This window comes from Theropithecus gelada, chromosome 19 (assembly GCF_003255815.1).
Source record: "Theropithecus gelada isolate Dixy chromosome 19, Tgel_1.0, whole genome shotgun sequence".
NCBI lineage: Eukaryota > Metazoa > Chordata > Mammalia > Primates > Cercopithecidae > Theropithecus > Theropithecus gelada.
Genome location: NC_037687.1, coordinates 10354881 through 10371980, shown reverse-complemented (window position 1 = coordinate 10371980; position 17100 = coordinate 10354881). Strand labels below are relative to the sequence as shown.

Below are 17100 nucleotides of genomic sequence, written 5' to 3'. Positions count from 1 at the left end.
CTGGCAGAAAGAGTAAATCCAAGTCATGTTCACCTGGTGCGATTCCTGTCTGGCACTGACCCTGGACAAATCACTGCAGGTGTGTGTGCATGGGATGTAGTAACCAAGAAGTGTTCCCTGTAGCCTCGACAGCTGTTGTGGAAAAAATGGGTGAAAGCAGACCGAGCGCAGAGGCTCACGCCCGTAATTCCAGCACTTTGAGAGGCCGAGGCTGGCAGATCACCTGAACTCAGGAGTTCGAGACCAGCCTGACCAACATGGAGAATCCCCGTCTCTATTAAATATACAAAAAATTAGCCTGGCATGGTGGCGCATGCCTGTAATCCCAGCTACTCAGTAGGCTGAGGCAGGAGAATCACTTGAACCAATGAGGTGGAAGTTGTGGTGAGCCGAGATGACGCTATTGCACTCCAGCCTGGGCAACAGAACTGGGCAAAAAGTGAAACTCTGTCTCAAAAAAAAAAAGAAAAACGTGTGAAAATATCACTGCACTCCAGCCTGGGTGAGAGAGTGAGACCCTGTCTCAAAATAATAATAATAATAATAATAATAATAAAGCACAAAGTCATCAGGGAAATGTAAATTGAAATGTCGATGAGATACCATTGCACTCCCACCTGAATAGCTAAAATTAAAAAGACTGGTCGAACCAAGTGTTGAGGAAGATGGGAAGCATATGGGGGCTCTCCTACACTGTTGGTGAGAATGTAAAATGCCACAACCAGTTGGAAAACGATCTGGCAGTTTCTTGCAAAGTTAATGCCCTAGAAATTGCATTCCTAGGTATATACCCAAGAAAAATATAAGCGAAGAAAAGAAAAAACCCACAGAGACATTCATATAAATGTTCACGGCAGCTTTATAGTATCCTTATTCGTAATGGGCAGAAAAACTAGGAGCAGCCCAAATGCCCATTAACCGATTAATGGTGAAGCAAACCATCATGGGTTTCACCCATACCATGGGATTCTCCTTAGTGATGAGGAATGAACATTTTATTCTTTCTTTTTTTTTTAGAGACAGGATCTTGCTCTGTTGCCCAGGCTGGAGTGTGATGGTGCAGTCATAGTTGTCTGAAGCCCTGACCTCCTCAGCTCAAGTGATCCTCCTGCCTCAGCCTCCCAAGTTGCTGGGCCTACAGGCACACACCATCATGCCTGGCTAATTTTTTTTTTTTTTTTGACAGAGTTTAACTCTTGTTGCTCGGGCTGGATTGCAGTGGCGCAATGGCATGATCTCAGCTCACCACAACCTCCGCCTCCCAAGTTCAAGTGATTCTCTTGCCTTAGCCTCTGAGTAGCTGGGATTACAGGCATGTGCCACCACGCCCAGGTCATTTTGTATTTTTAGTAGAGACGGGGTTTCTCCATGTTGGTCAGCCTGGTCTGAAACTCCCGACCTCCGGTGATCCGCCCACCTCGGCCTCCAAAAGTGCTGGGATTTTAGGTGTGAGCCACCACACCTGACCATACCCAGCTAATTTTTTAAATTTTTATAGAGAGGAGGGTCTCCCTATGGGTGCCCAGGCTGGTCTCAAGTGATCCTTCTGCCTCAGCCTCCTAAAGTGCTGAGATTACAGGTGTGAGCCACAGCGCCTGGTCCAGGAATAAACTATTGATACAGGCAAAAATATGGATGAATCTCTCCCCAAAAAGCATAATGCTGTGTGAAAGAAGCCACACACTTTTTTCTGAAGTTCTAGAACAGGCCTTGCTAATTAACCTATAATAATGGAACATAGATCAGTGGTTGACTTTTGGAACGGTAATAACTACTGGGATGACAGGAGCAGCTTCTGGGCAATGGAAACAGAATTGTAGTTACATACCTTAGTTCAGTTTGTGAATACTTGACCTTCTCAACCCCACTCCCCTCCGCCTTTTTTTTTTTTTTTTTTTTTTTTTTGAGACAGAATCTTGCTCTGTTGCCCAAGCTGCAGTTCAGTGGCAATTTTTGTATTTTAGTAGAGACAGGGTTTTGCCATGTTGCCCAGGGTGGTCTCGAACCCCTGACCTCAGGTGATGCACCAACCTCAGCCTCCCAAAGTGCTGGGATTACAGGTATAAGCCACTGTGCCCAACCAACGTCTATCCTTTTAAAATATGTGTTGCTGGCCGGGCACGGTGGCTCGTGCCTATAATCCCAGCACTTTGGGAGGCCGAGGTGGGTGGATCACAAGGTCAGGAGTTCAAGACCAGCCTGGCCAACTTGGTGAAACCCTGTCACTACTAAAAATGCCAAAAAAAAAAAAAAATTAGACAGGCATGGCAGTGGGCACCTGTAATCCCAGCTACTCAGGAAGCTGAGGCAGAGAATTGCTTGAACCCGGGAGGCAGAGGTTGCAGTGAGCCAAGATTGTGCCCCTGCACTCCGGCCTGGGTGAAAGAGTGAGACAGCATCTCAAAATAAATACATAAAATAAAATAAAATAAAATAAAATAAAATAAAATATGTGTTGCTTTTCCTGGTCAGGTCGCCAGCATCATGCTCTTCTGTTCATTTTTCAAGTCCCTTGTGGGCAAGAATGTGGTCGTGGAACTCAAGGATGACCTGAATGTCTGGGGCACCCTCTATTTGGTGGATCAGTATCTCAACATCAAATGAGCTGACATCAGGGTTACACACCTTGAGAAACAGCCTAACATTTTATCAGTGAAGAATGTCTAGCCTGGGTGCAGTGGCTTACACCTGTAATCCCAGTACTTTGGGAGGCCAAGGCAGGTGGATCACCTGAGGTCAGGAGTTTGAGACCAGCTTGGCCAACATGGCAAAACCCCATCTCTACTAAAATACAAAACTTAGCTGGACGTGGAGGCAGGCACCTGTAATCCCAGCTACTTGGGAGGCTGAAACAGGAGGATTGCTGGAACCCAAGAGACGGAGGCTGCAGTGAGCTGAAATCATGCTGCTCCACTCCAGCCTGTGCGACAGAGTGAGACTCTGTCTCAAAAAAAAATGTAAAAAAAGACTGCTTCATTCCAGGCTCAGTGGTCCCGTATGTACAGTTGCCAGCAGAGGAGGTCGACACACAGTTGCCATAGCATGCAGTAAAGAAGAAAGCCAGCAGTAGGGACAGCCCCTCCTTCTCTTCCCCTCCCTCTTTCTTGGTGACCTGTAACCCCAAGTCCCAGCCCAGGACCCCTAACTCCCAATACTTGAAAAGGTTTTCTTTGTGTTTTTTAATTGATGATGGTTTTGTGGGTTTTTTTTTTAAAGGGAAGAGTGGATAAGAGGAATAATAGGGAACGGGTATCCTTTGTTGAGAAAGGGAGAAGAGGTAGGCTGGGAAACTCCAAAGCCTTCCCAGTCCACAGCACCTGCCGTTCTCACTACCGCCCTGGAGATGGTGAAAGGGAGGGCTTCCTAGGTCTGTCCAGGGTACCATGTGATTCACCTGGGGGGATGAAAGGAATCTGTCCCACGTCAGGAATAACATTTATGATGCAAATATATATGTGTGTGTATATGTATACACACACATATACACACACTATATATATAATGTAACATACGTATATAACATATACGTATGTTACGTTTTCATGGGTGCAGTGTCTCACACACATTGGGAGTCTGAGGCAGGAGGACTGCTTGAGCCCAGGGGTTCCAGACCAGCTTGGGCAATAAAGTGAGGCCTTAATAAACAGGCCGGGCGCGGTGGCTTACGCCTGTAATCCCAGTACTTTGGGAGGCCAAGGTGGACGGATCACGAGGTCGGGAGTTCAATACCAGCCTGGCCAATATGGTGAAACCTCATCTCTACTAAAAATACGAAGAAAAAAAAAAAAAAAACAGCCGGGCGTGGTGGTGCGCACCTGTAATCCCAGCTATTTGGGAGGCTGAGGCAGAAGAATCGCTTGAACCCGGGAGGCAGAGGTCGCAGTGAGCCAAGATCACACCACTGCACTCCAGCCTGGGTGACAGAATGAGACACTGTCTCAAAAAAAAAATAAAAATAAAAATAAATAATAATAATAATAAATAAATATATGTTACATTTCAAAATGAGAATTTTTTAAGTCGTTTAAGAAAAAAAGAGGTGGGCCTGCAGATTATAATAAGAGTGAATGTTTAGTCAGGAGCGGTGGCTCACACCTGTGATCCCAGCACTTTGGGAGGCAGGAGGGTCACTTGAGGTCAGGAGTTCAAGACTAGCCTGGATAACATGATGAAAACCTGTCTCTAAGGCCAGGCGCGGTGGCTCACACCTGTAATCCTAGCACTTTGGGAGGCTGAGGTGGGAGGATCACCTGAGGTTGGGAGTTCGAGACCAGCCTGACCAACATGGAGAAATCCTGTCTTTACTAAAAACACAAAATTAACCAGATGTGGTGGCACATGCCTGTAATCCCAGCTACTTGGGAGGCTGAAGCAGGAGAATCACTTGAACCTGGGAACTGGAGGTTGCAGTGAGCCAAGATTACACCACTGCACACCAACCTGGGCGACAGAATGAGACTCGGTCTCAAAAAAAAAAAAAAAAAGGAAAGGAAAGAAAGAGTGAATGTTTATAGAAAGCTTAGTCAGAGTCAGACAAGGCATTAAGTGCTTTTATTTTTTTTTTTGAGACGGAGTCTCGCTCTGTCATCCAGGCTGGAGTGCCGTGGCGTTATCTCGGCTCACTGCAAGCTCTGCCTCCCGGGTTCATGCCATTCTCCTGCCTCAGCCTCCCAAGTAGCTGGGACTACAGGCACCCGCCAACACGTCTGGTTAATTTTTTGTGTTTTTAGTAGAGACAGGGTTTCACCAGGTTGTCCAGGATGGTCTTGATCTCCTGACCTTGTGATCCGCGTGCCTCGGCCTCCCAAAGTGCTGGGATTACCAGCGTGAGGCACCGTGCCCGGCCTGTGCTTTAGATTATTATTATTTTTCAAACTCTTTTTCTTTTTTTTTGAAATAGAGACCAGGTCTCATTAGCCTCAACTGATCTGCCCATCTTGGCCTCTTGAAGTGTTGGGATTACAAGCACGAGCCACCACACTGGCCAAGCACCTTTTTTTTTTTTTGAGCGAAGGTCTCACTCTGTCACCCAGGCTGCTGGAGTGCAGTGGTGCGATCTAGGCTCCCCCAGTAAAGCACTCTGTCTCTCTCTGTGTGTATATATATTTTTGTTTGTTTGTTTGTTTTTGTTTTTGAGATGGAGTCTCACTCTGTAGCCAGGCTGGAGTGCAGTGGCGTGCTCTCAGCTCACTGCAACCTCTGCCTCCCGGGTTCAAGCAATTCTGCGTCAGCTTCCTGAGTAGCTGGGACTACAGGCGCCCGCCACCACGCCAAGCTAATTTTTTGTATTTGTAGTAGAGAAGGGGTTTCACCATGTTAGCCAGGATGGTCTCAATCTCCTGACCTCATGATCCACCGCCTCGGCCTCCCAGAGTGCTGGGATTACAGGTGTGAGCTGCCGCGTCTGGCCCAAGCACTCTATATTAAATCATTATAACAATTTTCCAATTGGAGAAAGTGACCCAGAGAGATGAAATAATTACCCATAGTAACATAATCAGCCTGTTACTCTGCAAGGATCTGAACCCAGGGAGTCCGACTTTACACCCCAGACACACTTCCTTCCCCTTCAACCACATGCTTTCCGGAGTAGCGTCCAGGTCATATTGTTGAGTGATAATAGCAAGTAGTATTTATTTTTTAATTTAAGACAGAGTCTCTCTCTGTTGCCCAGGCTGGAGTGCAGCAGCACGATCTCAGTTCACTGCAACCTCCTTCTCTTGGGTTCAAGCGATTATGTGCCTTAGCCTCCGGAGTAGCTGGGATTTCAAGTGTTCCCTACCATGCTCAGCTTAATCTCTCTCTCTCTCTATTTTTTTTTTTTTTGAGACGGAGTCTCGCTCTGCCGCCCAGGCTGGAGTGCAGTGGCCGGATCTCAGCTCACTGCAAGCTCCGCCTCCCGGGTTCACGCCATTCTCCTGCCTCAGCCTCCCGAGTAGCTGGGACTACAGGCGCCTGCCACCTCGCCCGGCTAGTTTTTTGTATTTTTTAGTAGAGACGGGGTTTCACCGTATTAGCCAGGATGGTCTCGATCTCCTGACCTTGTGATCCGCCCGTCTCGGCCTCCCAAAGTGCTGGGATTACAGGCTTGAGCCACCGCGCCCGGCCTCTCTCTATATATTTTGTTGTTGTTGTTTGTTTGTTTCGTTTTGTTTTAGTCTCGCTCTGTCACCCAGGCTGGAGTGCAGTGGAGAGATCTCGCCTCACTGCAACCTCTGCCTCCCGGGTTCAAGCAATTCTCCTGCCTCAGCCTCCCGAGTAGCTGGGATTACAGGCATCCACCAGCATACCCGGCTAATCTTTTGTATTTTTAGTAGAGACAGGATTTCATCATGTTGGCCAGGCTGGTCTCAAACTCCTGACTTCAGGTGATCCACTTGCCTTAGCCTCCCAAAGTGCTGGGATTACAGGTGTGAGCCATCAAGCCTTCCCAGTTTTTATATTTTTAGTAGAGACAGATTTTTTTGCCATGTTGCCCAGGCTGGTCTCGAACTCTTGGCCTTAAGTGCTCCAACCCGCCTCTGCTTCCCAAAGTTCTGGGATTACAGGCGAGAGCCACTGTGCCTGTCCACAAGTTGTATAGTCTTATATGGCATGGGAGAAAGAGAGAGAGAGAGAGAAAGAGGAGAAAGAGGGTACAATATCTCACACACACACACACACACACACACACACACACACACACACACACCCTTGCATGTAACCTAGCTGAAAAAGATCTGAATGAGCCAGTGGTTATGAGAGAGATGAAGATTGGGGTATGGGGATGTCACAGGGGACTTCTTTTTTCTTTTCCTCTCATATCTCTGCTGGAAGGAACTTTCGTCTTTCCTTTTCTTTCTTTATTTATTTTGTATTTTGTTGTTTTCTCAGGAACTGGCTCAGCACAATCTTTTCTTAAGATGTGATCTTGCTTTGTCACCCAGGCTGGAGTGCAGTGGTGCAACCATAGCTCACTGCAGCCTCGATCTTCCATGCTCCAGTGATCTTCCCATCTCAGACTCCTGAGTAGCTGGGCGCAGTGGTTTACACTTGTAATCCCAACACTGCGGGAGGCCGAGGTGGGTGGATCACTTAAGGTCAGGAGTTCGAGACCAGCCTAGCCAACATGGCGAAACCCATCTCTACCAAAAATACAAAAATTAGCCCAGCATGGTGGCAGATGCGTGTAATCCCAGCTACTTGGGAGGCTGAGGCAGGAGAATCGGTTGAACTAGGAGAAGGAGGAGGCTGCAATGAGCCGAGGTTGTGCCACTGTACTCTAGCCTGGTCGACAAAGTGAGAATCCGTCTCAAAAAAAAAAAAAAAAGCTGGGTGCATTGGCTCATGCCTATGATCCCAGCACTTTGGGAGGCCAAGGGGGGCAGATTGCGAGGTCAGGAGTTCGAGACCAGCCTGGCCAAGAGACCAGCCTGGCCAGTACGGCAAAACCCTGTCTCTACTAAAAATACAAAAATCAGCCAGGCATGGTGGCGGGCACCTGTAGTCCCAGCTATTCGGGAGGCTGAGGCAGGAGAATGGCGTGAACCCAGGAGGCAGAGCTTGCAGTGAGCCAAGATCACACCACTGCACTCCAGCCTGGGCGACAGAGCAAGACTCTGTCTCAAAAAATAATAAGAATAATAATAAATAAAAATAAATAAAATATAAAAAAATAAAATAAAATCAGCCGGGTGTGGTGGTGAGTGCCTGTAATCCCAGCTACTAGGGAAGTTGAGGCAGAAGAATTGCTTGAACCTAGGACATAGAGGCTACAGTGAGCCGAGATCGCGCCACTGCACTCCAGCCTGGGCAACAGGGCGAGACTCCATCTCAAAATAATTAAAAAAAAAAAAAGAAGAAGAAGGAGAAGAAGAATGGTGGGTGCCAGGGGTTGGGATGGGGAGGAGGAGTATTTCATGAGGACAAGTTTTCCTCTGGGAAGATGAGAAAGTTCTGGAGATGGATGGTAGTGATGGTTGCATGACCATTAAAGTGCTTAATGCCACCGAACTGTGCACTGCAAAATGGCTAAAGTGGCCAGCCAGCTGTGGTGGCACATGTCTGTAGTCTCAGCTACTTGGCAGGCTGAGTTGGGAGGATGGCTTGAAACAGCAGGAGAGGAACTGAAATTCGGGAAGTTAGGGTGTCTGGGGCAGCAGGTTCAGGTGGTGCCCTGTGGCAGAGGTCAGCAGGTGTCTGACTGTGCCAGGTGGGGGTGGTTGGAGGGCAATGGGTGGGGGCATAGAGGATGTGAGAGTGAGTGAGAGTCAAAAAATAATTGTGAGTTTCAGAGAGATCCCTTTAGTGGTGTGGAGAAGGGATTGTGGACAGGGCCTAGAGGCATGGTCCCTGGGAGAGGCTGGGGGAGGCTCCAGGCATCCAGAAGGAACTAGGACAAGGCCACAGCCTCAGGGGGATGGGGGAGGTCACCACTGAGGTGGGGCAGGCGGGACAGGCAGAGCCTGCACACAGAGCTGCTCTGTTCTCTGACCCCAAGGAAGCTTTTGGGCTCATGAATTTTTCATGCCAAACAGGCCTGGAGCTTCAGATTCCAGGGCACTGGGCCCAGGCTTTCGGGTTCTGTTTACTGCCTGAAAACATCTCAGGGACCCAGAAGATGAGTTCTTTCTTTTGTTGTTGTTGTTTTTGAGACAGAGTCTCACTCTACTGCCCAGGCTGGAGTGCAATGGCGCAATCTTGGCTCACTGCAACCTCTGCCTCCCGGTTTCAAGGGATTCTCCTGCCTCAGTCTCCCAAGTAGCTGGGACTACAGGCATGTGCCACCATACCTGGCTAATTCTGTATTTTTAGTCCAGACAGGGTTTCACCATTTTGGCTAAGCTGGTCTCAAACCCCTGACCTCAGGTGATCCATCCGCCTCAGCCTCCCGAAGTGCTGGGATTACAGGCGTGAGCCACCGCACCCGGTCGCCAGGAGACGAGTTATTTTGAGGTTCAGCAATGTCTAGGCTGGGGTGAGGACCCAGCAGTGACTGCATCCCCCTAGGTGACCTCAGCAGACAGCTGCTGGGAGCATGAAGGACCGCCCCCCTTCTTTGGACAGAAGCAACATAAAGTCTTGGGCTTTAGGCTGGGCGAGATGGCTCACACCTGTAATCCCAGCACTTTGGGAGGCCGAGGCAGGTGGACCACTTAAGTCCACGAGTTGGAGACCAGCCTGGGCGACACTGTGAAACCTGTCTGTACCGAAAAGTATAAAAATGAGCTGGGTGTGGTGGCCACGCACCTGTGGTCCCAGCTGTGCAGGAGGCTGGGGTAGGAGAATTGCTTGATTGTTTGAACCCAGGGAGATGGAGGTTGCAGTGAGCTGAGATCACACCACTGCACTCCAGCCTGGGTGACAGAGACCCTGCCTCAAAAAAAAAAAAAAAAAAAAAAAATCAAGGCCAGGTGCAGTGACTCACCCCTGTAATCCCAGCAATTTGGGAAGCTGAGGTGGGTAGGTCACCTGAAGTTGGGAGTTTGAGACCAGCCTGACCAACATGGAGAAATCTTGTCTCTACTAAAAACACAAAATTAGCCGGGCATGTTGGTGCATGCCTGTAATCCCAGCTACTAGGGAGGCTGAGGCAGGAGAATCGCTTGAACCTGGGAGGCGGAGGTTATGGTGAGCCAAGGTCGCACCATTGGCCTCCAGCCTGGGCAACAAGAGCAAAACTCCGTCTCAAAAAAAAAAAAAAAAAAGGCCAAGCTCAGTGGCTCAAGCCTGTAATCTCAGCACTTTGGGACGCCAATGTGTAACGTGGGCCGATCACAAGGTCAGGAGTTCGAGACCAGCCTGGCCAATATGGCGAAACCCCATCTCTACTAAAAATATAAAAATTAGCCGGGCATGGTGGCACAAACCTGTGGTCCCAGCTACTTGGGAGGCTGAGATGGAAGAATCACTTGAACCCGTAAGGCGGAGGTTGCAGTGAGTCAAGGTCACACCACTGCACTCCAGCCTGGGTGACAGAGTGAGACTCCGTCTCAGAAAAAAAAAAAAAAAATCTTGTGCTTTCCAGGGCTCAAATCCCAGCTCTGCTTCTTCTGACTGGATGACATTGTAAAAATCACTTACCCTCTCAGGGCCTCAGTTTCCCTATCTGTCAAATGAATATAATAGAGTTGGGGGAGGTGGCTCACATCTGTAATCCCAGTGTTTTGGAAGACTGAGGTGGGAGGATGGCTTGAGGCCAGGAGCTCAAGACCAGCTTGAGCAACGTAGTGAGACCCCATCTCTACAAAAAATTTAAAGATTAGCCGGGAGTGGTGGTGCTCACCTGCAGTCCCAGCTACTGGAGAGGCCTAGATGGGAGAATCTCTTGAGTTCAGAAGATTGAGGCTGCAGTGAGCTGTGATTGCACTACTGTACTGCAGCCTGGGTGACAAAGCAAGTCCTTGTCATAAATAAACAAACAAATAAACAAATAAAATAAACAAGTAAATAAATAAATAAATACAAGATAATAGGCTTCCCTAATTCAAGGGATTGTCTTGAGGATTCCTACATGGGAGACATTTAGGGCCACCCTCACTTAGGGTGAGCACGATTTAAGCCAGAGTTAGTGTTACTAATAGTAATATTTGCATCTAGCAATATAGCAAAGTAGGCGGAAGCAGGCTGGGACCAGACTGTTAAATCCTGGGACTCAGATTTGAATTCTGGCTCAGCTCCCTCCAGGCTGTGTGGCCGCGGGCTTGGGCAGGTGCCTTCACCTCTCTGTGTCCCTGCTTCTGACTTTCCAAGATGGTGCGAAGGAGACCTGTGCCAGATGATAACTTTTTATTTTTCATTTTATTTATTTATTTTTTTGAGATGGGGTCTCACTCTGTCACCCAGACTGGAGTGCAGTGGTGCAACCTCGGCTCACTGTAACCTCCGCCTCCCCGGTTCACGTGATTCTCCTGCCTCAGCCTCCCAAGTAGCTGGGATTACAGGCGCGCGTCACCACGCCTGGCTAATTTTTGTGTTTTTAGTGGAGATGGGATTTCACCAAGTTGGCCAGGCTTGTCTCAAACTCCTGGCCTCAAGTGATCTGTCCACCTTGGTCTCCCCAAGTGCTGGGATACAGGCATGAAACACGGCTCCTGGCCTGGTTGATAATGTTTTCATTAAAGTGCAGTGCTGCTGTCAATGTTGATGTTAATTTCAGGTGGAGAGGCAAATGGATGATCCTGATAGCTGCTGTTCTCTAAGTCCCCACCTCCAGGGGCTGATAAACGGCTTGGGGCGGTGTTTGGGGAAAGGACAGGTGAGGTCTGGGTAGGCTGAGTCTTGCTCCCTGGAGGCCCTGAAGGACATCTCCTTCCCTCAGCCAAGCAAGGTGGTTCTGAGCAAGGCTGAGGTTTACTTTCCCTTTCCTTCTGCCCTGTCCTCAATACTACCGCACTTTGGGACGCCAAGGTGGGTGGATCACGAGGGCAAGAGTTTGAGACCATCCTGGCCAACATGGTGAAACCCTGTCTCTAATACAAATACAAAAATTAGCCAGGCGTGGTGGCACGCACCTGTAGTCCCAGCTACTCAGGAGGCTGAGGCAGGAGAATGGCTTGAACCTGGGAGGCAGAGGTTGCAGTGAGCTGAGATTGAACCACTGCACTCCAGCCGGGTGACAGAGCAAGACTCCATTTCAAAAAAAAAAAGGAAAGTCATGGGGTGGAATCTGGGTCTGCAGTAGCTGGTGTGCATGAAACATGCATGGAGCTAGGGGTTGTGCCAGGCATTTGGCTATGCAATTGCAGGAGAGGGCACCATAGCTGTTATACCCATTTAACAGAAGGGGAGACTGAGGCACAGCAGGTGCAATCACCAGCCCATGCCTTACAGCCAGTGTGTGGTGGTGTCAAGAATCAAACGCAGCATCTGTGCTCTCAACTGCTACATCATCATCCAGATCATCATCTTCATCCTCCTCCTTCTCAGCGACATGGTTGACAGTCAGCTTCCAAGTTCCCTTCCAACACCACGTTGCACAGAATAACTCATTTAATCTGCACAAACCAGGTACAGTGGCTCAGACTACGTCTGTAATCCCAGTACTTTGGAGGGTCAAGGTGGGAGGATTGCTTGAGCCCGGGAGTGTGAGACCAGCCTGGGTAACATACAGATACCCCAAAAAATTAAAAAATTAGCTAGGTGGGCCGGGCGTGGTGGCTCATGCCTGTAATCCAGCACTTTGGGAAGCTGAGGCGGATGGATCACGAGGTCAGGAGTTCAAGACCAGCCTGGCTAAGATGGTGAAACCCCATCTCTACTAAAAATACAAAAAAAAAAAAAAAAATTAGCCGGGCATGGTAGCAGGCACCTGTAATCCCAGCCACTTGGGAGGCTGAGGCAGAGAATTGCTTGAAGCTGGGAAGCAGAGGTTGCAGTGACCAGAGATTGAGCCATTGCACTCCAGCCTGGGTGACAAAGCCAGACTCCATCTAAAACATAAAACAAAAACAACCAAAAAAAAGTTAGCTAGGTATGGGCCAGGTGCAGTGGCTCATGCCTGTAATCCCAGCATTTGGGAGGCCAAGGCAGGTGGATCACGAGGTCGGGAGTTCATGACCAGCCTGGGCAACATAGTGAAACCCCGTCTCTACTAAAGATACAAAAAATTAGCCAGGCATAGTGGCGCACGCCTGTAATCCCAGTTACTCGGGAGGCTGAGGCAGGAGAATCGCTTGAACCTGGGAGGCAGAGGTTGCAGTGAGCAGAGATCACATCATTGCACTCCAGCCTGGGTGACAGGACGAGACTCCATCTCAAAAAAAAAAAAAGAAAAAACAAAAGCTAAGTGTGACTAGGAGTGGTGGTTCATGCCTGTAATCCCAGCACTTTGGGATGCCAAGGCAGGTGGATCACCTGAGGTCGTGAGTTCGAGACCAGCCTGACTAATATGGAGAAACCCCATCTCTACCAAAAATACAAAAAAATTAGCTGGGCGTGGTGGCTCATGTCCGTAATCCCAGTTACGTGGGAGGCTGAGGCAGGAGAATTGCTTGAACCCAGGTGGCGGAGGTTTCAGTGAGCTGAGATCGTGTCATTGCACTCCAGCCTGGGCAACAAGAGCAAAACTCCGTCTCAAAAAAAACTAACTAGGTGTGGCGGTTTGTGCCTGTAGTTCTAGTTACTAGGGAGGCTGAGATAGGAGGATGGCTTGAGCCCAGGAAGTCAAGGCTGCAGTGAGCCATGATTGCATCACTGCACTCCAGTCTAGGGTACAGAGTGAGACCCTGTCTCTACAAAAAACAGTTTTTTTGCCTGGGTGCAGTAGCTCACACCTGTAATCCCAGCACTTTGGGAGGCCGCGGCAGGTGGATCACCTGAGGTCAGGAGATCGAGATCATCCTGGCTAACACGGTAAAACCCCGTCTCTACTAAAAATACAAAAAATTAGCCGGGCGAGGTGGCGGGCGCCTGTAGTCCCAGCTACTCCGGAGGCTGAGGCAGGAGAATGGTGTGAACCCGGGAGGCGGAGCTTGCAGTGAGCCGAGATCACCCCACTGCACTCCAGCCTGGGCGACAGAGCGAGACTCCGTCTCAAAAAAAAAAAAAAAAAAAATTAGCCGGGTGTGGTGGTGCTTGCCTGTAATCCCAGCTACTAGAGGCAGGAGGATTGCTTGAACCTGGGAGGCAGAGGTTGCAGTGAGCCAAAATCATGCCACTGCACTCCAGCATGGGCAACAGAGCGAGACTCCATCTCAAAAAAAAAAAAAAAAAAAAAAAGGTTTTTTGGAATGAATAAAAGTAATTTGTAAGAATAATAAAAGCAAGTACATTTGTCCTGGTCCACAGTTCCTGTTACTGCATGAATGAGTATTTCAAATTCACTCAGTAAAATTCACCAGTAAAATTTATTATATGAATGAGTGAATGAATGAATTGGACAAATTTTGAGCACTCAGTGCTGAGCACTAGGGACATAAACATGAACCAGACAAAGTCCCTGTTGTACTGGGGCTGACGTGTGTGGGTGAGACTGAGGAGAAACAAGATGAATGGATGGATGAATTAATGAGAGGATGAATGAATGAATGGATAGATGGGTGGATGAATGGATAGATGAATTAATTAATGAATACAAGAATGGATGAATGGATGGATGGATGGATGGATTGATAAATGTTTAGGTGAATAAATTAATGCAAGAATGGATGAACAGATGGATGGATGGATAGATGAATAAATTGATGAATGTTAGAATGGATGAATGAATGGATGGATGGATGGATAATGGATAGATGAATAAATAAATGAATGCAAAAATGGATGAATAAATGGATGCCGGATGGATGGATCAATGAATCGATGGAAGATGGCTAAATGAGTGGATGCATGGATGGATTAATGAATGGATGGATTAATGAATGCAAGAATGGAAGGATGCATGGATGGATGGTGAATGGACAGATGAATGAAAGGAAGGATGAATGAATGGATGGAAGGATGGATGACTGGTCTGGGGTCTCCACCCGTCATTACTGCTGGGTGGCTAGGGAAAGTGAAGGGGGGCAGCAGACGCATCTGAAGTCGTAGTACCTCTCCTGGCCCCGCAGCCGTCTTCACGTTGGCCGACAGCGCTGCTCACCTGGACGCCTCCCCTTTAAGACGCACACACCTGGGCTCTCACCTGGGCGCAGGCGCTTCCGCAGGAAGAAGGAAGCGGCGCCGCTGTCGCCTCCCGGCGCTCCCTGCCCGCCTCCTAGGTCCCTCAGCTGCCACCATGTCCGCCTCGGCTGTCTTCATTCTCGACGTCAAGGGCAAGGTGAGGCTGGGCATGAGGAGTTGGGAGACGGACAGGTGAGGTCTCGCTCCCGGGGATTCAGGGGCGACCCCTCCGCGCAGGCCACGGAGTCCCCAGCAAGGGGCCTGGGAACAACCCCCCGCCCCCGCAATCCCTGGAAATCCCGGGTCAAATCCCACCTCCAGCATTCACTCGCTTTGTGCCTGAGGCCAAGGCGATCGCCTCCCAGGGCCTCAGTTTCTCTGTATGTAAAAATGGGAGCAACAGAGGTCCCCACCCAATGAGAATTAATACAACTCGCTGCGTGTAAACTACTTAGCACAGTGGCCTTTCTGGAAATATTAGGGACTCAGCAAATTGAAATTATCTCCATCACCGTCGGCATCCACAGTGTTAATACCTGGGGAAGGCAGCTGGAACAGGGGACTCTAACTCCCCCCATCTGTGGCTGCCTTGCCTCTTCCTGAAGTCCTTTTATTCCTCTTGTCTTTTTTTAATTTGGAGACAGGGTCTCTTGCTGTCTCCCAGGCTTGAGTGTAGTGGTGCAATCATAGCTCACTGCATCCTGAAATTTCTGGGCTCAAGCGATCCTCCTGCCTTGGTCTCTGGAGTAGCTGTGACTACACAGGTGCAGGCCACCATGCCTGGCTAATTCTTGACATTTTTTTGCAGAGGGATCCCGCTATGTTGCCAAAGCTGATCTCAGACTCCTGAGTAGCTGGGGCTGCTGGCTGACCCCTCCATGCCCGGCTTTTTTTTGAGGTGGAGTTTCACTCTTGTTACTCAGGCAGGAGTGCAGTGGTGCTATCTTGGCTCACTGCGACCTCTGCCTCCCGGGTTCAAGCGATTCTACTGCCTTAGCCTCCTGAGTAGCTGGGATTACAGGTGCCCACCACCACACCAGGCTAATTTTTTTGTATTTTTAGTAGAGACGGGGTTTCACCATCTTGGGCAGGCTGGTCTCAAACTCCTGACCTCAGGTGGTCCGCCCGCCTTGGCCCCCCAAAGTGCTGAGATTACAGGCGTGAGCCACCGCGCCCAGCCATGCCTGGCTATTTTTAATTTTTTTTTTTTTTAGTGGAGTCTTGCTCTGTCACTCAGGCTGGAGTGCAGTGGCTCCACCTTGGCTCACTGCAACCTCCACCTCCCAGATTCAAGCAACTCTCCTGCCTCAGCTTCCCGAGTAGCCGGGACTACAGGTATGTGCCACCATGCCTGGCTAATTTTTGTATTTTTATTTTTTATTTTTTTGAGATGGAGTCTCACCTGGTTGCCCAAGCTGGAGTGCAACAGCATGATCTTGGCTCACTGCAACCTCCATCTCTCGAGTTCAAGTGATTCTCCTGCCTCAGCCTCCTGAGTAGCTGGGATTACAGGCGCGTGCCATCACGCCCAGCTAATTTTTTGTATATTTAGTAGAGATGGGGTTTCACCATGTTGGCCAGGATGGTCTCAATCTCTTAACCTCGTGATCCGCCCACCTCGGCCTCCCAAAGTGCTGGGATTACAGACATGAGCCACTGCGCCCGGCCACATCTGGCCTATTTTTATTTTTTATTTTTTTGTAGAGATGGGGTCTTGCTATGTTGCCCAGGATGGTCTTGAACTCCTGGGCCCCAGCTATCCCCTGCTTCAGCCTCCCAAAGTGCTGGGATGACAGGTGTAAGCCACAGCAGCCAGCCTGTCTTGTCATTTAATAGCCAAAATAAGAGTGGCGGTGAAAATAATATTCCCGTTAATATTAATAGTGAGAACTAAGATGTTTGAGAACCTGCCATGGGTCCTCCCTGTTCAGACGCTGGACAAAACAACCTTAGGAAGTAGTAACTCTTTTTTTTTTTTTTTTTTTTTGAGACGGAGTCTTGCTCTGTCACCAGGCTGGTGTGATTTCAGCTCACTGCAACCTTCACCTCCTGGGTTCAAGTGATTCTCATGCCTGAGCCTCCCGAGTAGCTGGGATTACAGGCACGTGCCACCACACCCAGCTAATTGTTGTATTTTTAGTAGAGACGGTGTTTCACCATGTTAGCCAGGATGGTCTTGATCTCTTGACCTCATGATCCGCCCGCCTCAGCCTCCTAAAGTGCTGGGATTAAAGGTGTGAGCCACCGCGCCCAGCCAGAAGTGTTCACTTATTATGGGTGGCTTCCTGACTACCAGGCACAATCATATGAACAATCATTTTTCTTTTTCCTTTTTTTATCCTTCTTCCTTTCCTCCCTTTCCTTTTCTTTCCTTTTCTTTCCTTCTTTTCTTTCTTTCTTTCTCTCCCCTTCCTTCCTTCCCTCCCTCCCTCCCTCCCTCCCTCCCTCCCTCCCTCCCTCCCTCCTTCCTTCCTTCCTTCCTTCCTTCCTTCCTTCCTTCCTTCCTTCCTTCCTTCCTTC

The 17100-nt window shown here is 49.0% G+C and overlaps 1 protein-coding gene and 1 pseudogene across 3 annotated transcripts in view; both read left to right on the top strand.

Annotated features, from left to right (window-relative positions):
* Positions 1-2484: 2484 nt before the first annotated feature.
* Positions 2485-9020, top strand: LOC112612892 (annotated as a pseudogene).
* Positions 9021-14617: 5597 nt separating this feature from the next.
* AP1M2 (adaptor related protein complex 1 subunit mu 2) overlaps positions 14618-17100 on the top strand; it is a 17091-nt gene continuing 14608 nt past the window's right edge. For 2 of the 3 annotated variants that reach the window (XM_025368965.1, XM_025368964.1), the window contains exon 1: positions 14618-14737. In XM_025368965.1, the coding sequence (XP_025224750.1) occupies positions 14696-14737 (42 nt within the window). In that variant the 5' untranslated portion in view covers positions 14618-14695. The remainder of the gene's footprint in view (positions 14738-17100) is intronic. The other variant, XM_025368963.1, reaches the window with a different exon arrangement.